The 24,326-nt window shown below is 39.9% G+C and overlaps 2 protein-coding genes across 2 annotated transcripts in view; both read left to right on the top strand.

Annotated features, from left to right (window-relative positions):
* Positions 1 to 7,617, top strand: part of PRKAA1 (protein kinase AMP-activated catalytic subunit alpha 1) — a 29,706-nt gene extending 22,089 nt beyond the window's left edge. The window contains exons 6-9 of the mRNA XM_024198967.3: positions 1,088 to 1,312; positions 3,329 to 3,815; positions 3,971 to 4,097; positions 6,084 to 7,617. Of these exons, the coding sequence (XP_024054735.1) occupies positions 1,088 to 1,312; positions 3,329 to 3,815; positions 3,971 to 4,097; positions 6,084 to 6,328 (1,084 nt within the window). The 3' untranslated portion in view covers positions 6,329 to 7,617. The remainder of the gene's footprint in view (positions 1 to 1,087; positions 1,313 to 3,328; positions 3,816 to 3,970; positions 4,098 to 6,083) is intronic.
* A 9,441-nt stretch (positions 7,618 to 17,058) lies between these two features.
* Positions 17,059 to 24,326, top strand: part of TTC33 (tetratricopeptide repeat domain 33) — a 113,311-nt gene continuing 106,043 nt past the window's right edge. The window contains exons 1-2 of the mRNA XM_024198968.3: positions 17,059 to 17,115; positions 18,191 to 18,423. Coding sequence (XP_024054736.1) covers positions 18,200 to 18,423 — 224 coding nt within the window. The 5' untranslated portion in view covers positions 17,059 to 17,115; positions 18,191 to 18,199. The remainder of the gene's footprint in view (positions 17,116 to 18,190; positions 18,424 to 24,326) is intronic.

The raw sequence follows: 24,326 nt of genomic DNA, 5'->3' as shown, positions 1-24,326 counted from the left end.
GCATTGGGCTGGAATTAGGGTTGCGCTGCCAGGGCTGAGGGGGTATACGTATCCTGGTGAGTCATAAAAAGAAGAAACCCAAATGCGGTCAGTGGGTTGCCTTATTAAAAAGTTTGGGAACCACTGGCCTAATGAATCATAGTACACACTTTGGAAGAAGTACTTTATTTTCTGAAAAACAGATAAGTTCCAGGCAGTAAAGTTGGGTATTAGTGCAAACTTTTACTGTGGCGTGTTAGGCCCAAATGTCACTTTCCCTATTTTAGCTCAATCCTGTAACTATTGAATCCTCCAACACAGTTAGTCAACAGTAGAGTGCAGTCAGATGTGTGACTTGCAGCTTGTGTAGGTATACCCATGCTAGCTTTAATCTAGCTAACTTGCTAAAAATCAGCAATGAAGACACAGCTGTGCTTGCTAGCAATGCAAATATGTACTCCGGGGACTATGCAAGCTTGAACAGTCCAAGCTGAAGCCCATGCCACTGCTGCATCTTCATTGCTATTTTTACAAGATAGCTAGATTAAAGCTAGCACAAGTATACAGTACCTACACAAGCTGCAAATTGTACCTCCGATTGCGGGATAAACATACCCTTAGTGTCATCTGTTCTGGGCAAGCCACTAGCTACCACTCCACTGCAGTAATTACTATTGCTGAGTGTGATCCAGGCATCTGATTTATTAGTAAATGGGACAAGGAAACATGGGAACTTAATTTCCCAGCGGGCCTCCCGCCCCCCCCCCCCCCAATGATATTTGTGGTTTGGATATAATTTGCCAAATATATATTTCCGTTGATCTGCCTTGTCCCTGTAGTATGGTCTTCCCCTCAATTTAGCACTATGGTAAATTACATAGATGGGTGATTCACACAAAGACAGAGCAGAATTCTTCTATACATTCATGTCCTACTTGTCTGGTGGAGTTCAGTTTCACAATCGTGTGCATACTGTGCCTCCCCTGAACAGTGCTGGTAGGCCTCAATTTGTCTGTGTCCCTTTAACTACTACAACATATAAGCAAGTTGCAAAAAGATATATATTGTACTATGCTACTATAATTTATTAACAGATAATTTTTTCCAGATTATATGCAGGTCCAGAAGTAGATATTTGGAGCAGTGGGGTTATTCTCTATGCTCTGTTATGTGGAACCCTTCCATTTGATGATGATCACGTGCCAACGCTTTTTAAGAAGATATGTGATGGTATCTTTTATACCCCTCAATATCTGAATCCATCTGTGATTAGCCTTCTGAAACACATGCTGCAGGTGGATCCTATGAAGAGAGCTACAATCAGAGACATTAGGTAAAACACTAATTGATGTCTAATCACAGATGCTACAGTGATGGTCCCAGTACAAATCAACAGAACTAAGAAATTGTTCATAAAAATGCTTTTGCCATACAACCTACTGTTACAAATACATATAAGTGTTTTGACTTTTGGAAATCTGACAACTCTGGTTCCAAATGGCAAAATCTGCTTATGACTAGAATTCTATCACTAATATACTTAAAAGGTGTTGGAGTTCAAGAAATTGGTGTGTCTGTATTGATCCTTGAGGGGAAAAAAGATCCTGCGAAAAATTGGGATCAGGGCAGAAAGACATAAAGATGTACAAATCATAAAGAAAGATAGGTGTTAATGTTAGTGTGTAATATAATACTTTTCTTGCACCTTCCATCACAAGATGTCAGTGCTTTATGAATGCTAGGCCTTATAATAATTGGGTAGGTGGGTGACATACTAATCCTATAGATTCTTTTAACAAGTAAGATACAGAGAAGCTAAGTGATGTGATGAAGGGGTCTGGGGAAGACTGTGGCAGGGTAGGGTTAGATCTGATGCCTAAGCAAGTGCTTTAACCAGAAGACCATGCTTCCACTCCTTGTACAGGAAAAATTGCAAAATAAATCTATTGGTTTCCTTGATTAAATGCCCTGTTACATTTTCATATTTTTAGATGAAGATTTTCATAAACTTGACTACAAATTGTCACTGTAAAATTCTTGTTTCATGACCTATCACTGGACAGTTATATAGCTAGTTCAATGCACTGAAGTGACAAATCTGTTCTTTATTGTATTTCCCGATGGATCAGAGAACTTTGAAAAATAAGGTTTCTGCTGTATTTTAATTTTTACTGTGTTTTGAAATGTAAACTGTTAATCTTCGTTCTTGTATGCTGGTTAATACCAGACAGTACCAAAGGGTTGCAGCCTGACAGACTTTTCTTACCCTTTCCTTGGTAGTTCAATCTACTAACTTTGGAGGCAGTGAGGGAAGGTGACTCTTGAATACAGATTAGAATGAACAATGACTAACAAAATGTCAAAATTCCAGTTTCGTTATATATACAAATCCCTGTCCTAATACCTATCAAGGAGGTTATTCTATATAACAGGACTAGGGACCTTTTCTTATGCACAAGTATTATGTGGCTGTTGGGATTGGAGCAGACTGAATTTTTTCGACTAATAGTAAATTTGCCAAAAAATGCATTTTTGAAGGCACCAGAACTATTTGTGAATTTGGGTCAAATTCAACAAATGCTTTTGGCAGAAAAACATTTTTTGAAAATCAATGTTTTTTTTAACCATTTCAAAACAAAACATTTTGACTATTTCAGAATTTAGCTGGACTTTTTTTAAAACTGAAAAAACACAAAACAAAAAACCCAAAATTTGTTGTTTCAGGTCAAATAAACCTTTTTGAGGGGCTAAGCCTATGGATCGAAAAATCAATTATTGATTCAGGTATAGTTGGGAGGAGAAGGGGACACCTAATGCATGATAACCAGCAACCAGTAGACATTGTTAGAATCAGGCTGAAAATTCCAAAAATAAGGAGGTTTTGTGTTTTTGTTACTGCCATCAAGCAGTTGACAAACAACCTACTGGAGTGTGGTTCAAGTAGAATAATATAGAGTTGAAATATTAAGGCCATGTCTATGCTAGGTGAAAAAGGTGGCCAATACAATGTAAAATCCTAGTGTAGACAAAGCAATTTGTAGTTCAGTGTTCCTCGTGTATGAACCTCTGCCCCCTATGTCAAGTAAAACATACTGGTGTGTACTAACACTTTTTTAAAAACACACCTCTTTTTCTGGTCTTGACCTGACCTAAAACAAAATAGAGCTTTCAGGTTTACTAGTAATGGTACATAATGGGTTATCCTGACATCAACAATTTTCCTTTTAGGAACACTAAAATGCTTTACTAAAACGAATAATGAAAGTTTGTTTTTAATTATTTGGTTTTCCTTAAAAGTTTACATCAAATCTGTGTGGCTGAATTCAGTACTACTTATTTGTATATCCAGGGAGCATGAGTGGTTCAAGCAGGACCTTCCCAAGTATCTCTTTCCTGAAGACCCATCATATAGCTCAAACATGATTGATGATGAAGCCTTAAGAGAAGTGTGTGAGAAGTTTGAATGCACAGAAGAGGAGGTGCTAAGCTGTTTATATAACCGAAATCATCAAGACCCCTTAGCAGTTGCCTATCACCTCATTATAGATAACAGAAGAATAATGAATGAGGCCAAAGACTTCTATTTGGCAACAAGCCCACCAGATTCTTTTCTTGATGATCACAATTTGTCTCGCCCTCATCCTGAAAGAGTGCCATTTTTAGTAGCTGAAGCACCGCGGCCACGCCACACGCTTGATGAGCTCAACCCGCAAAAGTCAAAACACCAAGGTGTAAGAAGAGCTAAGTGGCATTTAGGAATTCGGAGTCAAAGTCGACCAAATGACATCATGGCAGAAGTTTGTAGAGCAATCAAACAATTGGATTATGAATGGAAGGTGAGGACACAAAAGGCTTTCTGACATATGGTTATGTTTCACTTAAAACACTAAATTGATACCTTACTTTAGCGGGTTTGTTTTTGTATACATTTGTCACTCACTCTTTAAAAATTATAATAGAAATTAACTATTTCATCTGTATCCTTTACCAGGTTGTAAATCCATACTACTTGCGTGTTCGAAGGAAGAATCCAGTGACTAGTATTTATTCTAAAATGAGTTTACAGTTATACCAGGTGGACAGTAGGACGTACTTACTGGATTTCCGTAGCATTGATGGTACGTGAAGGAGAATACATACATAACTATTGGAATAATGTAATTATAAACAATTGAAGAAACTGTAGTGGTGTAATTTGGACTTTCACACTTAAATATCAGTTAGAAATGTGGTTTGGAGGGCCATAAGGACCTGGGGCCTTGTCTTCACTGAGGAAAAACAGTGTGGGTGGGCTTAATTTGTTACCTAAGTTTGAGGTAAAATCTTGGCAAAGACAAGGCAGTTGTAGTTTTCACATGAGTTGGCAGGTCAAGATCAAGACAATGGGGCAGACTAGTCTTTACCTGGATCTGTTAACTACAGACCGCTTTGTCTCCACTAGGATTTTACTTCGGGTTAACACGTTACTTCCTAGTGAAGATAGCCTGACAAAACTAAGAATGCAAAGTTGTCCCATACTCTGCCACATCATGTATCAGATGTATGATGCATCTCTGTCTGCTGTTACTAAAACTTCTGAAATAGTTAACAATAGACACATAGTATGTGCAGTGAATCTGTTTACAATAGATAAGGTCTTAAGCTAGACAGGCTCATATAGAATGAGACACTCATGTGCAGCTTGTATGTGTAAAGTGAATGTGTTTGTGGTAAATAACTAGTTCTATGTTTGGGAGTTAAGGTAGGATAGAGGTAAAGTGGTCCGTTTCTGAATTTGTTCCATATGGCTACATTCGTTATAATGATGGGTATTTGGGGACCACATAGAAAGCAAACTTGAATATTATTCAGGATCATAGGACTATGCTAAGAGGTAGAGGGAAGATGGTGCAGCAGACTGAAAAGTTTGAACTGGAGGAGGCTGTCTGGCTGAGCGACTGATATGTAGTTCAGCTTGAACTGCACTTGCGTATAGGATGGTACAGCAGGATATAAGGTTCATACAAGATGCATAGAAGAATATATGTTGTGTAAAGGCAGCTTATGCTGTAGAGTGATTGGGTATACAAGGAGGGCCCAGAAGAGAGGTTCTGCAAAACTTTGAAGGTAGACTTTGTCAAAGGGTGGTGTTGACCTGCAAGTACAGTAACCCTGCCATACTTTGATACCTTGGCTTTGTGAACTAATATACAGTGGTCTAGCTGTAAAATATTAGTTGAAACACACATACTGTTATAGTTGTAACTCTCAGAAAAACTTTGGTTTGGGGATTTGCTTCACAAAAAAGCTGCATTTCTAATCTACGGATACCCTAATGATCCCATATACACCTATGCAAATTAACTCTTTTATGTACTTGTAAAATTGATCTGTGGCTTGTAGACTAAGTAGTCTGACATTCCAAAAGTAATATACAGTTACTCTTCCAATTGCTTCAGTTCCACCCTCTCTTCCCCCCCCCCCCAAATCCAGTGACAGAAGACTGCAGATGAAAATCTCAGACAGAATTGTTAATAAAAAATTGGGTTTTGGGGTGGGTGTGCCAGATCCAAGAGTAAATGGTTATTTACAATATTTACTATGGAATTCTAATCTCAACTTCATAAACTGGTCTGTCAAAAACCACAAAGTGAGGGACAAGTTCAATGGTGTGAAAATTTAAATATTTAAACTTATTTTTAAAAATTGTAGAAGTTCATGGTTTAGATAGACCATAACTCCATGCAAACATACTTTGTAAACTAATTTTGAGCAGATGATAGTTGAAGAATGGACTAGAGGGCTACTGCTGTTGGTTTCTTCAGCTAATTTGATAATCTGTGCATAAATGTCTTTCAGACTAACTTGAATGTCAAACACCTGTTAACCCTGTGAAAAAATACAGGGGTTTGCTGCTTCTGCTGTACATATTTTGATTTGTAACACACATGCAAATACTGTGTAAATAAAAGTAGAAAACAAGATTACCTTTCAAAGACTTGGTATTAATTGGGGGCAGGGGAGAGAGAACCTCAAATTCTCAGTTTAGTGACTGTTTCGTTTGCCATTGTAAAGTGTTTCATCTTTTTTTTTTTTTTTTTTTTTTCTTTTTTCTTTTTCCCTAGATGAAATTATTGAAGCAAAATCTGGGACTACCACACCACAGAGATCAGGTTCTGTGAGCAGCTATAGATCTTGTCAGAAGGAGTCTGATGGTGATGCACAAGGAAAATCTGCAGATGTGTCCCTTAGCTCATCAGTGACGTCTTCACTTGACTCTTCTTCAGCTGACTTAACGCCAAGACCAGGGAGTCACACCATAGAATTTTTTGAGATGTGTGCAAATCTTATTAAAATACTTGCACAATAATTTTAAAGATTGGCTTATTTCTTTTATAGCAATAAGCATGCCTAAATCATAGTCAAATGCTTCCTATTATAATCAAGTTACAATTAACTAAGGCGCTGAAGACTAGCCACATAATGCAGTTTGCACAGGACTGAAACATGATTAAGAGCAGTTAGACCTCTACTACACTGAAGCTGAAGTGAGTTATGATTACATTGTCCACTATTCAATAGTATAATACAGGTACAATAAATTACAGACCCTTTGGGCAGTTCTTAACATTTCACACCGAGTGCACATTAGGCTTCATAGAACATTACTGTTAACCATAAGGACTGTTTTATTTGTCTTTATGCTGGCGATAATTTTGTTGCAGTGTAGGTAAATGGTCACCTGCTAGCCCAGTGGCCTATGAAAGCGACTTGTTGGGCACAATCTGCAATTGTGTCCCAGTTTCAGTATACTATTCAGTTGTCTAACAGCAGTAACATGTTCAAGCTGCTGTGGTGTTCATGCCACTTATAATTGGCAGTAAATAGTCAAGCTCGTTTGGGTGAATATTTTAAAGCAAATCATAACTTACTACTTTTTTAATAACTTTGATAGATTTTGATTGTGTATATGTTGGAGAGTTCAAACCGTCAGCATTTCTTATGCATTTGAATACTAAGTAAGCACTGAAGATGAAATCCTGTGAGCTATATTAAGGTCAGTGAAACAATTGTGGTCCCATACCACAAGGTTTGAGAAGGCTCATGGAAAGGAGATTCTTCAGTCTCCTCTGCACCATGGAACAGTATTCCACAAGAGGAAAGGCTTTCAGTGGGTTCATGAACTGTACAGATTCACTAGCCCATCTTAGAGTAATAGCAGTGGAGCAGCTCCTGGCATGCTGCTACAGGCTGAGGATTCTGTTCCTTAGCCCTGTGTGTGCTTTTCCAGAATCTTGCACTGAGTTTATTCTTAAATGATCAGTGTTCTTTATATCACATGCTGGGCCAGCTATAGGACTGTATAGAATTCATTTTGCAGTTGGAGCTATTTATCTAGATTAGGACGCCCAAATCATTTTTATAGCACATCTTGTTGTTTTTAATTAAATGATTCTAAAGTTAACAGTGCAATTGATCAGTCATATTTAAACTGAAATATACAACTGATCAATGCTCGTAAAAGCACATAAATTTGAGTGTTAGTATTCCAATGAACTTTTAACACTTGATCACAAATGTTGACATAATTGGCATGAATAGTTTAAGGCTTCTAAATTTATCAGACCTGTTTCAGTTTTTCAGAAAGAAATTTGATTTATTTGATTTTTTAAAAAAAAAATTAATAGAGAAATCCTAGCATATGCACATAATGAAAACATTTTAAATGTTTCTCTATTTGTAGTTGGACATACTTTTGCTCCTTTAGCTATGATAAATACAAATTTAAAGCAATTTGTGTATGCCAGAAAATATGTTTAATCTTCCAGTTGAGTTGTATGTTAACTTCAAAATGCAGTCCACTAGGTTTCCCCCCCTCCGCCCCGTTTTTCTTTACAATACCACTTTATAATTGAGAGAGCCCAAACATATAGAGTGAAATCTTGACTACACTGAAGTTAATGGGAGTTTTGCCAGTGAGTTCAATTTGTCCAGGATTCACCCGCAGTGAACTGCTAAATACAGATGTAGTAAGAATAGTTTATCCTTGCATAGAGTAGTACAATAATCTAGGTTATCTGACTTTAGAAGTTCATCCATAAGTGTTTCTAATATGCACTGAGTTTGAAGAAACCTGCAGCTGCTTAAGCCCCAGGATTTGCTGTGTGTTAGCATTATGAATTTGGAAGTTGCATGGTCTATCCAGTAACTGGGTACAAGTTTCAACTTCAATTCTTGTCCCCCTGTCTTCAGAGAAGTGTCACACATGGTCCTTATAAAGCAGGATTACACTACTGTATTTCAAAACAGAAGGCTGTATTTTTGTTTAAAGATGATGCTTTGGGTTTATACTGCTGATGTAATTTAGATGTTAGCATGGGGGACCAATCATAAATTCTACTTTTTAAAATGTTAGTCTTGTCAGAATTAATTCTGATACAATTATTCAATAAATTATTGTGATCCCTTTTAGCTATGCTGTTTTATTTTGAAATTGTTAAATATTGCACTTGTACAAATAGCATAACAAACGCACAGTTTTTAATGCAGTATTTCCTCATTTGGGAACACTTAAACTGTCTTTTTTGCATATGTAGCTGTTCCTAGTTTGCAAATACTTCGTAATGCGGAACACACATGTAAAATGTCAAAGTGCATATAGCTTTAAATTTTTTTATACTTTTCCAGCTCTTTTGTGCTTTAAGGCGACCATGTTTTTACTTTGTCTTGGTGTGTATGAAGTTTAACATATATTTCTGGCAGAATGCATAGTTTTAAATAAAGTAAATTTTATTGGTATGATAAGTCAGTTTTGATGGCCCAAGGCTTTCTCGTTGAATTGATTTTTTTTTAAATACGGGGCAATGACAGAATTGAGACTATTTAACCTATTTGATTCCAGATTCATTCATCTGTTTCATAACTTTACCTCTGACAGTTTAAACTACTTTCTTCATCAGACCTTATTGCTCTTGCAATGAAGACATAAAGCTGACTTTCTTAAAATGTTGCATTAGTATCTGGCAATAGGCTATCAAAACAAATTTCACTGCAAGACATAGTGGGGCTGTGTTTGGGGAGATCTTGCTCAACTATATCTTTAATAATTGCAAAGGGAATACTGAAAACTGCTTTTTAGATTCTTCCCCCCCCCCTCCCCCAAAAGCTTGCTATACATGGAGAGGCCCCTCAAATATTCTTGCTTTTTTTATTGTAATTGTTCATAAGATGTGGATAAATCTTTGTCCACGTTTAATGTAACTTACACTGGTAAGGTGGTAAAAGTCCATCTTTGTGGTGCAATATTTCAGAGACCATTTTCCATATATGTCTTGACATTGAAATAAAATATTTACTGTCAGTTGATTACCATTGTATGTTGTAAGAAATGGACACTTTTTTCTTACAAACAAGATGTGCCTACTTCCTATTGCAATTTTTGGCAATACTGAATGAAAAATGCTTGTTATAGCTGTATGACTTTTTACCTTTCAAGGATGTGAAATTGTATGTTAGTCAATATAAAATACTCAACTATCTCTTGTTTGAAAATTGTGTGCATGCTACTTTGTCTTTTGGTATCCATACATAAAATTTTGTATACTAATTTAAAGTGGATGCTACATTTATTTCAAATCCAGAAAACTATCAAAAGTATAGATTAAACTAATGGAACAGCAATAACTGTGACCACTGAATGAATTCCATCTTTCATTTCCGTAGCACGCTCACTATTGATGCTACTATCTTCTACAAGACACTTATCAATAACTATGCTTTATGGGTGCCACTAACTACACTAGCTCAGCAGTTTAATTTGCTTTACACCCCACAAATCTACACCACAAAACTTGACTTCAGATGAAAGATTAGTGCTGAATGTTCAGCACTAATGTCTAAACACTCAGAATATCAGGGTTGGAAGGGACCTCAGGAGGTCATGTAGTCCAACCCCCTGCTCAAAGCAGGCCCAATCCCCAAATCCCTAAATGGCCCCCTCAAGGATTGAATTCTCAACCCTGGGTTTAGCAGGCCAATGCTCAAACCACTGAGCTATCCCTCCCCTCAATGAGTCTGTGAATAATGGCTCCAGTTTTATAGTCATGGGCAACAAAATCTGTAGAGAATCTTAGCAATATCTGCAAGAATTTACCCCATACAATTCCCTACCGGTATGAACTTCCTCTTTAAATAGTCACAGACAAAGAGGGTTATACCAAGAATCCTGTCGGTCAGAGCTTGCCGAATGCTATTGTAAAAGGCTCCTAGGATCCATAATCTCTACAATAGAAGTCCTAACTCTTGAAATGCTATTGAAAACCTTTGTAGCTTACAGATGTGTGTTAATATTTGCTTAAATATTTTCTTTGAAAACTTGCAGGTTACTGTGGCATGACATGATATAATGGCTGGAAGTTGGAAATAGACAAATTCAGACTGGAAATAAGGCATACATTTTTAATGGTGAGAGTAATTAACCATTGGAACAATTTACCAAGGGTTGTGGAGGAGTCGACATCACTAACAATTTTTAAATCAAGATGGGATGCTTTTCTAAAAGATACACTAAGTATTATTTTGGGGAAGTTCTATGGCTTGTGTTACACAGGTGGTCAGACTAGATCATAATAGGTTCCCCCTTCTGGTCTTTGCATCTATGGGAGAATAAACAGGCTCCTGATGTTTGGTGGTTCTGTCAAATGCACCTGCATTGAAGTGGTTAATGTTGACAGACAAATGATTATACCTTTGCTACTTCAATATTTATTTACAGACTAAAATAGCAATGCATTCTTTAATGGAGAGGGCTGGTTATGTAACCAGGCTGAGCACCTAGTCTCTGAAATTGGGGCCTTTTTCAACCCTGCAACACAACCTGAATTCTATCCATTGGAACTGGCAATGGCCACCTGGAGTGGGTCAGTAAGGGTGATGGCATAAGTAAGTATGAAGGATTATAAGAAGACACCATTATTTGTGTTGTGTTCAGATTTGAATCGTAGCACTTACCTGTATGCATTCCAGCTGCATTCACTTAAGTATAGATACTTAAGACTAGAAGAGACCATTGTGATCATCTAGTCTTCTCTCCCTCTGAGGGAAATACATACATTATGCAACTAGAGACACTGAACCATATCAAATGTCTGTATTCCACAGGAATGAATGGATCACAATCCTGGAGCAGGAATAGCTTGACCATTAAATTCTAGTATAAAATGGATAACTTGCTTTTAAAAAAAATTGCAAAATAAGTGTATTTTTAAACTTACTATTCATGTCATAAGCGACAGAGTCCTGTAGTACCTTATAGACTAACAGACATATTGGAGCATAAGCTTTCGTGGGTGAATACCCACTTCGTCACCATTCACCCACGAAAGCTTATGCTCCAGTATGTCTGTTAGTCTATAAGGTGCTACAGGACACTCAGTCTGGATCTGTAAAAAGCAACAAACACAGCTACCCCTCTGATACAGGGTTCCTGGCTTTCACCCAGGCGGCCTGGGTTCGACTCCCAGTGTGGGAGCGATGCAGAGCTTTGGGGGAGGGGTAGCTCAGTGGTTTGAGCATTGGCCTACTAAACCCAGGGTTTTGAGTTCAATCCTTGAGGGGGCCATTTAGTGGTCTGGGGATTGGTCCTGCTTTGAGCAGGGGGTTGGACTAGATGACCTCCTGAGGTCCCTTCCAACCCTGATATTTTATGATTCTTGTCATAGTAACAACTGACCTTTTTAAAAAACTGAAATGTTGGCACATATTACAGATTTCTATTTTCCTCCAGGGGTTTAAAGGTAATTCACTTAATATCACTTAGTAATTCTGTTTCACACACGATACTTAAATTAGGTGTAGCTGTATTGAATGGTGGAAGGATTTGTTGGAAGAGTTGTCACTGTGTTATGAGGAGAGGTGCATGTGTACGTTGAGGGAACAAGTGTGCTTCCTTTCAGTGCTGAATGGAGTAGGCCATCAGTGCACAAGTATAATTCTTGTCATGGGGATTGTTGGCAGTCTGGTAGCATACATGACTGGACTCGGGTGTAGTGAGGGGGTAAGAGCAGGCAATGTTTTGAAGGACTCCCCAGGGCAAGGATGAAAGGGGGGGTGCCAATGCAAGTCTGGGGTGGCTTGTGTGGAGTTGGCTCAGTATTTTTATAGGCTAGTTGTACGTAGCTCCTGTTTGATCCACCTGACTTAAACCAATGTTTTTGCCTTGACAAAGAGGAGAGCTTGGACTTTGTTCTTTAGTGCTCATGTGCTCTGTTTCCCATGCGTTCTATAGCACCTGTGATGGTAGAGCACTAGTGTGTTTTGGCATGTTGGAGCACTGTTTGAAGAGAATAGAGCTAAGGTACACACCACCCTTGCAATACAAACTTTAACTGTTTCCTGTTTTTTTCAGAGGTTTGAGTGTAGCTGAACTTGACGTTCTAGAAGGTACAAGGCAGCACTGGGCAAAAAAATCTCAGCATTCCCATACTTTACAGCCCAGTTCTCCCCTCTCTACTGTCTCTGGTTCCTTGGTAATGATAAAACTGGCCACAGCAGGCCCTGATTAAATGACAGTCCCTTCACTGCTCCTAATCATCTCCTCTCCCATTTCTCTGCTTGTCAAGCCCAGCCATCCTCCACATAGAGGGGTGGGTGTCAGTAAGGGCCCTACAGGTCCATCTAAGCAAAGAATGCAAGGACAGACATGGGGGCATGTTTTGAAGGAGAGGACAGCTGGAGTGATGTGCATGTAATGGGCTTGGGAGATACAGCTGAAGCTCCCCTGCAGAGCTGTGACCCCCTCCATTTCTTCCCTGCACTCCCCTACGCTTCTCTGTGAGGAATTTGGTGATATTTGTGTAGGACTAGGACATATAGGCATACTTCCCTTCCCCTGGAAGTCTGTAACTGGAGAGAAAAGTGCCCAACTTTCCTCCCCTTCTGATTCTCCTGTCAGTAATTGAGCTCCCTCAGATGGGAGAGGGATAGCTCAGTGGTTTGAGCATTGGCTTGCTAAACCCAGGGTTGTGAGTTCAATCCTTGAGGGGGCCACTTAAGGATCTAGGGCAAAATCAGTACTTGGTCCTGATAGTGAAGGCAGGGGGCTGGACTTGATGACCTTTCAAGGTCCCTTCCAGTTCTAGGAGATAGGATATCTCCATATATTATTATTATAGATCAAAGGTGTTAGATCTATTATTTGTCAAAGGGTCATAAAAACACTTACATTTTTTGGAAATCCAGTTCTTTGTCCAAGCACTAATCCCTCAAACTGGGTTTTCAAGAGCTGTGTGGATGCTCTCTTGCACTAAGGGTTGCAACGTAGCTGTTCTGAAGCACGGCCCAAGAAGGTGAGGGTTGGAAGTGGGGCACAGTCCCCAAATAGCACCACTGTGCCAACCCCTCACTCCCTAATTCTGCACCAAAAATGTTAGTCTCCTTAATGTGAGCTGCTCATATCAGGAACTCTTGACAAAATGACTCAGCAACTTGCTTTCCCTTGATCACACTCAGTTCATTTGTTTTGGAAATTAATGAGGTGTATGAGTCATGATTACATTATCCTAATTTCAAAAGAGAATCTTTCATTCTTCTCTCTTTAATGCTAATTTCCTTGATACTACTACTACTTAAATAAAATCAGAGGGGCCATTTGGATTTTAGAGTACTTTAAAACTTCAGGCCTTAAACCAGAAACTTGGCTCTCAGAACAAAACTTGCAAAAGGAACTCCTGCACAATACAGACTGAGAACAAATCTGCATAACAGATTCTCTGAAGGCTGCCAAGGGAGGGTTCAAACTCACAGTTCATGGGTGCAATGTTCAGCTTAAATGCAACGACTACAGTTACCTTAGGCTACCTGAGACACCAGACTGTTAAAGTTAGAGCATTTGCAGGCAGAATTGCACCACAGAGACTGACGTGTGCTGCATCAGTTTAGCTCAGGCTGGCCTGGAGTTACAAATTTGACCCTCAATAACAGCTGCAATGCTGTTTTCCCAAAATGGCAATGGATGCTGGGCCATAGTTGAGAGAAATCCAAAGCAGGTAAAACTGGTTTGGGGAGGATTAGACCACTAGGTTGAGTTCCAGTTCTGTGCACTGCAAAAAAAAAAAAAAAAAAAAAAGGACAAAACCACCAGGTGATCTTTGGAAATGTATGGTTTTTGTTGTTGTTTTTTAAGGGAGCTGTATCTAAGTAACCTCTTGGTCAACTTTCTTGATCCTAAATTTGCACCATTAATCCTACCCAATACCACAATGATCACCTCATTTTCTAGACCATTTCTCATGTTTCTTTTTTTGGAAAAGTGACCAAAGGCCTCCACTTCGCTGGTTCTCATGGTCCTGGCCATGTGCTGGTCCAGCTGGAGCTGGTCCCTGCTGGGGAAGGGAGAAGAGAGTCCTTAATTCCAGCAGAGTAGTTGCTTTGTTGTACTATACTGTGGAGGAACCAGCTGAGCGTGAATACTGACTGCTGTTGGAGTGAAATATTTCTGCCAAGCATGTAGTCTCCTGGATAACAACTTTCAGTACTTTAACTCACTTCTCATATCATTGAGAGACAAGTGGGTGAGGTAATATCTTTTATTGGGCCAACTTCTGTTAGTGAGAGGGACAAGTTTTTGAGCTTACACAGAGCTCTTCTTTGGGTCTGGGAAATGTCATGTCATATTGTCTGATGGCTTAGACAGGGTTGATTGGTCAGGTAGAAGACTTGTCACTTCAATTGGTGCAGAAAAAGCTGATAAGGTACTGGAAAGATTTCACAAAAATAGCTATAGCCTACCTGAGTCAAGAGGATGTGAATCATGCTAGAACACCATGATTTAACTTGAGCAACAGTCCCCAAAAAATTAACAGTGAAATTGAAAGTTTGTTAGTCACTCTTGGATCTTTTCACGTGCTGTGGACCACTTCTTAAGACTGAGGTCCCCTCCAGAGACACCTCCCTGGAACCTGATTCCTGAAGTGTATATAGTTTAGTGCATCCCCTCTATTTGTAACTAGATTAGTATAATATTTCTGATCCATGTGTATAGTTTCCATTGCTCTAATCTTTCCATGATGTCACTTTACAATTTGGTTCTTTCCTATATATTCACTCTGTTCTGATGTAGTCCTCTTCAAATTTGATCACAGTTGAATTTACACCAAGGAGAAAAACAAGATGATGGACACAAGCAGTAATACAGGGCACACAAGTGTATTTTGCTAAATCAATCTCTAGAAACCCCCAAAAATCCTGTATAGGACTACACGTACTTATTCAGTGACAGATGCTTTACTGTTGTGACAGAAGCAGCTTCACTGACTATACAGAAGTGCTTGGCAAACCACCACTGGGTCACAGACTGCAGTTTGAGCAAGAATCATAAGATTTTGTAGTGTGGAGAACTACCTTTAGAAGGACCTACTTTCATTATCTCTGCATCAGGCACTGCCAAGAGGTAGATAAGACAATTTTAGTGAGGCATTTAACCATGTGTAATGAACTACAGTAGCACTTTATAATTAAATGCATTGCAAAAGAAGAAAAATAGGAAGTATATTACTTAGAAAGCTACATAATCAAGAGTAACATTAGTTGACTATCTTTCTGTAAAAAGTTGTAAAGTTATACAGTGACCATATCAAATTTTATCAACAAACCTTATCAAGAGGAATTTTCAAATAGTATTGGTCTTGTAGCATTAGACAGAGTTTGACACTAATGAATATTTTACTAGATTGACTCTGTTGTGGTTGGTATCAATAAGTAACAGAACTGCTAGGAAACAGTCCGGCTAAGGACGCTTGGCCTAGAAGTTGTAATGCTTGATTTAAATGGTGTTTATCATTGTCAAGAGACTGGAAGATAAAATATTACATTTATATTTCCCTTTTCATGCCATGGAATCTCCAGACATTTTACAAGCAGTCAGAAATCTATGGTACCCAGTTGCAGAAGTATGAATTACAGCAGGGGTAGGCAACCTATGGCACGCGTGCCGAAGGCAGCACACGAGCTGATTTTCAGTGGCACTCACACTGCCCGGGTCCTGGCCACCGATCCGGGGGGCTCTGCATTTTAATTTAATTGTAAATGAAGCTTCTTAAACATTTAAAAAACTTTATTTACTTTACATAAAACAATAGTTTAGTTATATATTATAGACTTATAGAAAGAGACGTGCTAAAAACGTTAAAATTATCACTGGCACGCAAAACCTTAAATTAGAGTGAATAAATGAAGACTCGGCACACCACGCTGAGCTACAGAGAGTGCCTGGGACCTACACAAACCTTCATTAAAGTAAATGGGGGCAGGTTTGGGAAGCATGGTGCTGAGGGTCACTGGGTAGCTGAAGCACCCTTAGTTCTTGAATAAAATTAACACTGTGAGAAAATCAATAAGCACTGTGCGAAAAGAGCAAATATTCTAATGACTAATAGTCTTTGGTAAGACTAACGTGTAGTTCCTGTCCAGGCTATTCCACAGCTGGCAATTGTTTGGGGCAAGTTTTTTGGAAAACAACAGCTCGGGCGTCCCTGTGTTTTCCGTTTGCGCCCTGATCCCCATGCAGGTGCGGCGCATGATTATTAAATTAAGCCTGGTGCTTGGCAGCGGTTCAGAAGAAGCGAGGGGCAAAGGGAAGGTGGGATCTCCTGGGGCAGGACCTTTTTAGGTCACTGGCCTGCACTGTGCTTTGGAGCTTAGCTCTCACCGTGCAATTACTGCCCGGGCTAAGCACCTCCCTTGAAGGCAGCTGTCAGCGATTGGCTCCCGCGTGAGTGGGACTGGATGTGAGGGGAGATGGACCATGCAAAGGCCACGTGATCTGTCGGTGGCCACGAGCTCCCACCCTGCACGAGGCTATTGCCTAGGGAAGGGCGGCTCCCAGCCTGTCAGCACCCTACCGCGGCGTTCCCAGTTCTCTCTGGCGCGAGAGCGGGGCGCGGCGGTTCCCCTCGTGCCCCAGACCCGGAGAGAGCGGGCGCACGGCCTGCTGGGAGTTGTAGTCTGCGGGCGGGGCCAAGCCGCCCCTCCCTCTTTTCTCCGCGGCTGGGTGAACCGGCGGACAGGCCGGGAAGAACAACTTCCGCTTCCGTGCTGGGCGGGTTCAAAGGTTGTGCGTTTCGAGGTAGCGGAAGAGCAGCAGCCGGAGAGGGGGGCCAGGTAACGGCCTCTTTCCGCGGGGCCCCGCGAGCGAGCCCCCCGCCCTGGCCGCGCTCTGCTGCCCCCCTTCGGGCCCGCTCCCCCAGTGGGTGGGCTCCGGGGCTGCGTCCCGCGCTGCGGCTGCCGCTGTGAACTAAGCTAACCCGCTGGTTTGGGGTCGGTCAGTCTTAAGTAAAGCGCCCCCGCCCCCGCCCCCTCGGAGGCTGGTGGAGGCCCCGGAGATTGAAGCAGGGATCTCCCGAGCCTGTAGCTGTGAGTCAGGACAGCTCCTCCTCGTGTAGAATAGATCAGGCACAGAGGGGACGCGTAACGTACTGAACAGCAAGTTATACAATCTCAGATCCCCTGCTTTCTCCCCGGTCTCTGCTGTGCTATTATACGTGCCGTTGATTTAGCTTTATAGCAAAATAGAAACAAATCATCTGCGTTTCCTTGGCTCTAGGGGGCTTTGCCAAAAATAAATGTTAAACCATCATCTTTTGGACGTTCTTCCTCCCACAACTGCACCAGCATCCCCCCATGCTGCTGTTCCTTGCTGAATGGGAAGAGACCTTCAGCCTGCCCCAATGGTCAAAAAATTAAGGCCCCTCACAGAGAACACCTTGCTGATAGAGTGGTAGCAGTATGCAGAGAGAAAAGTGCTGCCAAGTAAGCAGTTCCCCAGATATTTAGGGCTTTATAGATTTAGACCAGTACCCTAAATTCCATTCACATTCCAAAACATAGTCAATACACATCCTAGTTATCACAGGTTTTTGTAATTTATGATACATGTTTGACCACCTCTTGTGCCCTCTGTCTGCCAGGACTACTTCAGCATTCTACCGCTTTCAGCTGCTTCAAACAACTGCTTCTCTTTTTAATAAACCAGACAGAGAAATATTTCCCATACAGTTTCAAAATTACTCTGGTGTGCAGTTACTAGACTGCTGGCTAATTCAATCTTCATGTGATTGAATGGCAGTTTGATATGTTACTTTCTCTGTATCAAGATGAGCAAATTAATCTACTGTATGATGATTTTTTCCCCTCTATACACTTAGAAACCAAATTGTTAAAAAATGTTTTCATCTAGTTTTTTAGAATGGCTTCCTTTGGGTGGAAGAGGAAGATTGGGGAGAAGGTTTCGAAGGCCACTTCCCAACAATTTGAAGCTGAAGCTGCTGATGACAAAGGTCTAGTTGATAATGATGATGATGTTGACTGGCTCCATGCCACTAAGAGAAGAAAGGAGATTCTGTTGGAAGACTGCATGGAGAAAAGTAAACAGCTGAAAGATGAAGGTGCACGTTTGGCTGAAAATAGGAGGTACCAATATTATTTTAATCTTTATTAGGGTAACTTAACACTACATACCATTTTATTTGTTTCTAACTGGTAGGAAGTATCCAATAGAGGCTTCCGGATTCACGTATGTTTAAAAGATAAATCCTACTAAACTACTTATACAGTCCAGTACTGAATCAGTCAATCAGTCATTACCATTTTTTCAGTTTAGTTGCCGAACCAGAAAATCCAACATTTTTTTGCTCATTTTGAAACAAAATTGAATTTTGTTGTTATTTTTTTCTCAATAAAAAACTGAAAATTTTTTGTTCAGGTCAAATAAAGCATTTTGAACAGTGATTCAAAATGACATTTTGAAACAACTTTTTGAACTGTCACAGTTTGATTAAAAAAATGTTGTTTAAAATTTACACAGTTTGACTTTTTCAAAACGTCCCCATCCCCACATTTTTTATTTGGCCAAAACTATTCACTGAATTTGACTTGCAACTGCTTTTTTCTGCATGCTTACTAATGAACTGAAAAATTTCAGCCAGTTCTAGTCATTACCATGGACAACACTTTGGTGGCCTACATTAAGTGAGTTTACAGTCTTTCCTTTTTTTATTAGATATATGTTCATACCGCATAAACCAATCCCATATGGTGTATGACTAGGTATCTCTGATGGTAGGGTAGTCTCAGAGATGAAAAGCTTACTGAATATGAAAACTGAACTACCTTCTTAGCCTAGTATACCTAGAACAAGCTTTTGATAACTTTGGAGGGGTGAGATAGAGACATTTCCACTGTCACTATCATACTGCATCCAGAAAAACAACCTTAAGATAGAGAATATATTTAGCCTATTCATAAAACAAGTTAATATAATTATATATAGCCTTTGTGTCTCTTAGTTCTGTTATTTTAGGCCTAAAGTATTGACATTCCTCAAAAATAACTAAAACCAGTTTTAAGTATGTTGTCAATATTTTTTAAGGTAGCAACATTTACTGCTTATGTAGATATTTATACCAGAAAGCACAAATTATACCACATACCAAGATGCATTGTTAATCACTTTGCAATCATTCAGCATTGGAGGTACCACTTTATCTGTTTCACCTTTTTGATTTATACATTTGAAAGAGATTGTATTTTCAATCTTGACAATATGAAAACATTCCTATTCTATTGTATTCTATAGGGTTTTATACCACACTCATCACCATAATATTCCTAAATACCTGCACTCCTGTAGCTGAGTATTTCACTTGATACCGACCCTGTGTATATATATATATATATTAGGTATAAGCTAGAGTCTTTCTTTCTTTCTTTCTTTCTTGTATTTTGCTTTGGGATATTGGACGTAATGAAGGAATTCTTAGCTCATTATGTATCTTGGTATCTTTTTGTATATTTTTACCTTATTTTTGTGTATTATGTAAAATGCAATAAAGCTTTTAAAAAAACAACAAAGAATCTCTGGTATATACATGGGAAGGACTCAGATATCATTAAGATTCATGTAAAAAGCTTTAAATTCACTTAATTTTTTCTAACTAAATATTTTGTTAACATAAATTCCACCATCAATGTCTGTGGCCTTTATGGCTGTTACACACTATGGTAGTAAGATGCTGACAGGGCTTATAACTATATGGCAGTCCTCAGGTTTTAAAAAAAATTCAAAATATTTCATGTAGTTCAGAATCGAAAACCCTCAGTACGGACCTCTCTCAGTCTTTTCATTACTGCATTGTATTGACTCGTGAGGGTCTGAAAGTGAGTAGGCAAACCTGGGGTAATCGTCTTCAAGGAATGATTATTTTTTCTGATGCAAAAGTGGTTCATTTTAACCATGGCTTAGATCTGTGCATTGTATATTATAATTTTGTTGTAAATATATACATGACAAGCAATCCCGTCCCTAGGGTCAGAAGGCCTAACAAATTTAAATTAAATTAAAATTTCTTGTAGGCATTGTGGCAGTGGTGTTTTTAGGAGTGACACAGCTTAGCACATAGTTTTGGGATGGCATTTCTTGCATGGGGGAAGCCTGGAAGAAGAAAAGGTGGAAGTGAAAGAAGGAAACGGGTATTGAGGCTGGTGTTATTGGTGGGGTGAAGGGGGAAAGCAAAAGGAGACAAGAGCGAGAGAGGCTAGGAATGAATTATCTAAAGACTTGACAATGCAATTGACTTGATAGGGAGTGGAGGGATTCAAAGGGTGTGTGTGTGTTGTGATTAAAGGAGTAGGTGAAGAAGATGATCTTTGGCAACAGCATTTTTGATGGACTCCAGGAGTGCAAGCTAAATAGGTGAAAGACAGAAGAGTAGGAGAGATTACAGGATTCAAGGTGGAATAAGGTGCAAATGAGCAGTTTGGATTAAGAAGGAAAGAAAGAAAGGACAGATCTTTGAAATCTTGTGTAAGAGTGTCAGGTTTGGTCACTGCTTAGAGGATTTTACTCATTCTTTTTGCTGATACAGACTAACACTGCTACCACTCTGAAACCTGCTTAGATGTGGTGGAAGAAGGGGGTGGGGGGAGAGCCAAAGACGCACCCTCGAGGTAGTAGAGAAGATGGTTATGTTATCAACACTAAGGGATGCAGTGGAGAAGATTTGAAAATAAAAAAAAGATCAGTTTTGACCATGTGGTGCTTGTAATAATGCAGATCATCCAAGATGAGATATCAGTATAGGCTTGCTTACCCTCAAAAGTTACACTTAACAAACCTGATTTTTATTCCAATTTAAGCAAGTGCAACTTTCTCTGTGGGCACTTATAGGTCTATGTGGCACAAGCGAAACAGATATATTAGTTTAAATCTATTTTAGGAGTGTTCGTATAGAAAGTTGCACTGGTTAAAGCAAATCAGTTTAGAATCACACCTTTGTGAAACCAGTGCAACTTTGTGAGTAGATTAGGTGTAATGGAGAACTCCAGATTGGAATAAGTACTAAAGTCCTGTTTCTATCTATCCATGATCCTTGAAGTTTATGATGTGGAGAGTTAATAGTAAAAGAAAGTTAGAGGAAAATTCGAATTTTAGATACAAAGATAATTAACTTGTAAGTATTGCTGTGGATATGTTTTGGCTCTTTCCTGCTACTCTGCAACAGGAGTTGTGATGGCAACTTATCCAGTAGATGGAGCTAGAGACCTTTTTAACTTACATACCTTTGTAGAAGCCTTGCTTATTATCTTGAAGAATGGGGGGGAAAGGGCAACCAAATATTTTATTTTGTACAGGCAGAAAAATTATTAATTTTTTAAAGGTTCTTACTAATAATTTGCATTTTATATTGTAGTTATGTAGATTTCATGTTTTTAAAAAGTTCAAAGTTTGTAAAACCCTCACATTTCTGCCAACATGTACCCCTTATTCCATTTTGTACTTCGTAAAAAAACCAACCAACCCTCTCCCTAAAAGCCCAGCACATGCTGTGAAGCATGGTGATAAAGCATTTCAAGAACACTTTTTCATTCAGAACAATCTAAAAGTTGGCCAAATGTCCTATATTTTTACCTTTGTTCAAGGAAGATAAATAGTTTGGTTTCTCTGTTTCTCACATGTTGATGTAATTTAGGTTGCCAAATTGATAGTTGTACTGTACCCATTCTCAAATTTTTCTTCTTGTGGCAGCAAACTCAGCCAGGGATGCCACAGTGTTGTGGGCAGAAGTAGGTAATTGCTAATCTTGATAGCATACTGGTTGTTCAGGACCGTTAGGAATTGCTCTGTTTACCATTTGTTAGTTACTGTGTTTTTTGATTACCGCATATACTCGTTCATAAGCCAAATATTTTTGGTAAAAAAGTGACACATCAAAGAGCGGGGGTCGGCTTATAAATGGGTCTACACCAAAATTTGATGATTTTAAACTCTATGGAATCATTGAATTGAATATCTAATACAGAGATCGGCAACCTTTGGCACGCGGCCCGCCAGGGTAAGCACCCTGGTGGACCGGGCCGGTTTGTTTACCTGCTGCGTCCGCAGGTTCGGCCGATGCCGGCTCCCACTGGCCGCGGTTCACCGCTCCAAGCCAATGGGGGCGGCAGAAAGCGGCGGCCCATGCATCCCTCGGCCCGTGCAACTTCCCAAAGCCCCGTTGGCCAGTGGGAGCCGCGATCAGCTGAACCTGCAGACACGGCAGGTGCCAAAGGTTGCAGATCCCTGATCTAATACATTGTAGTTTTGTTTACCTGAAGCGTCTGCAGGCACTGGACTTCCCGCAGTTCCCATTGGCTGGGAACTGCGAACCGCGGCTACAGGGAGCTGAGGGGCTCCGTGCCTGCAGACACTCCAAGTAAACAAAATGTCCCAACCCGCTAGAGGCTTACCCTGACGGGCCGGGAGCCAAAGTTTTCCAACCCCTGAAATATAGGTTCAGCTTATGAAAGGGATATACAGTTTTTGCTATTTTTACCTATCCATTTTGGGGGGGGTCAGCCTTTAAACGAACGGGCTAATGAACTAGTATATATGGTACTCATTTCTCAACCTACTGGGAAATCTCACTTAATCCTCACTTGAGAAATTCATTTTTTCTTTTCTAGATATACGCCAGATTCCCCACAATATGTGTTTGGTACCATTATATAGCATTACTACTTAAGAAATTAAGTGGGTTTGGTACTTTCTGCCTAGATGTTGTGAGATATCAAACAGTACAGGAGGATAGGAATATCCATCACAAATTATTATGATTAAGACTAAGATTTAGTCAAGGGTATTTTTAGTAAAAGTCATGGACAGGTCACGGGCAGTAAACAAAAATTCACGGCCTGTGACCTGTCCATGACTTGTACTATATACCCCTGACTAAATCTTGAGTGCTTTGGAGGGGGGGGCCAAAGGGGGTGCAGCAGGTGCTCTGGGGCGGGGGGCAACCCGGAGGCGCTGCTGGTGCTCGGGGTGGTGGGGGGGAGGGAGTTGGGGGCATGGCCCAAGACGGCTGCTGCTGCTTGTGGGGGGAGGCAGCCTGAGACTGCTGCTGCTCTGGGGGAGGAGAGGGCGAAGTGGCCCGAAACTGCCCCAGCAACAGCAGGTGCGGCTGCCCGAGCTGCTTGGGAGGCCCTGGGGTCAGTCACACCAGGCGCTACAGAAATCATGGAGGTCACGGAATCCATGACTTCCATGACCTCCGTGACAGACTCGCAGCCTTAATTATGATAAAAGTATGTTTACTGTCGTATTTGGCAGGATGAAGTACTATAAAAGAGGTTTATTAGAAAAGTGGGAAAGGATTAATAAGGGAAGATACTTCTCTCCTCTTGAGTCAGCATACTCATATTTATTTATCTGTATGCACATACACTGTTCCTTCCTCCATAAAATTTTATAATGCTTGTATTCAAACAATTTAAGTGTGTGTTTTTTGGTTTAAATGTACAATCATTACTGGCTTAGTAATAATTTTTGGGAACACGAAAATAATAATATTCCTTCCTGACCACCTGTTTATTTACAATGTTTAGAAGTAGTTAAAATGACAGGACAAAGATCATGGGGTGGAAAGCTCCTTAATTTCTCAATCAGGGAAGTTGATGTTCCTTGCATAATGAGAATATAATAATGAAATGTTTTCCCAGAAGATCTAAAAGCCATTTCTGGGATGAAACATGGCAACTGTTTATTTAGGTTTAATTACAATACACAGTAGTCCAGGGCAAGAAATGAACAATATTGTATCTAGTGAAAACTGCAGATAAATATAGATTGGCAGAATGTTAATTTGTCAATTTAGAATTTGACTAGGACACTAGGCTGATATCACCCATACTCTTACAAAAATGTCCATGGGATATTGGTGGTCAGGACATCAGTTTGCTCATTTAATCAGAAAGAAAGCATCTATGGAATATATTCACCATGCCGAGGTATTTCAGAACTGACTTAAAGGGAAGAGTGGTGCCTACTTAGTCACCAA

This window comes from Terrapene carolina, unplaced genomic scaffold (assembly GCF_002925995.2).
Source record: "Terrapene carolina triunguis isolate 2854851 unplaced genomic scaffold, T_m_triunguis-2.0 Scaffold69, whole genome shotgun sequence".
Lineage (NCBI taxonomy): Eukaryota > Metazoa > Chordata > Testudines > Emydidae > Terrapene > Terrapene triunguis.
This window is presented reverse-complemented; position numbering and strand designations above follow the sequence as displayed.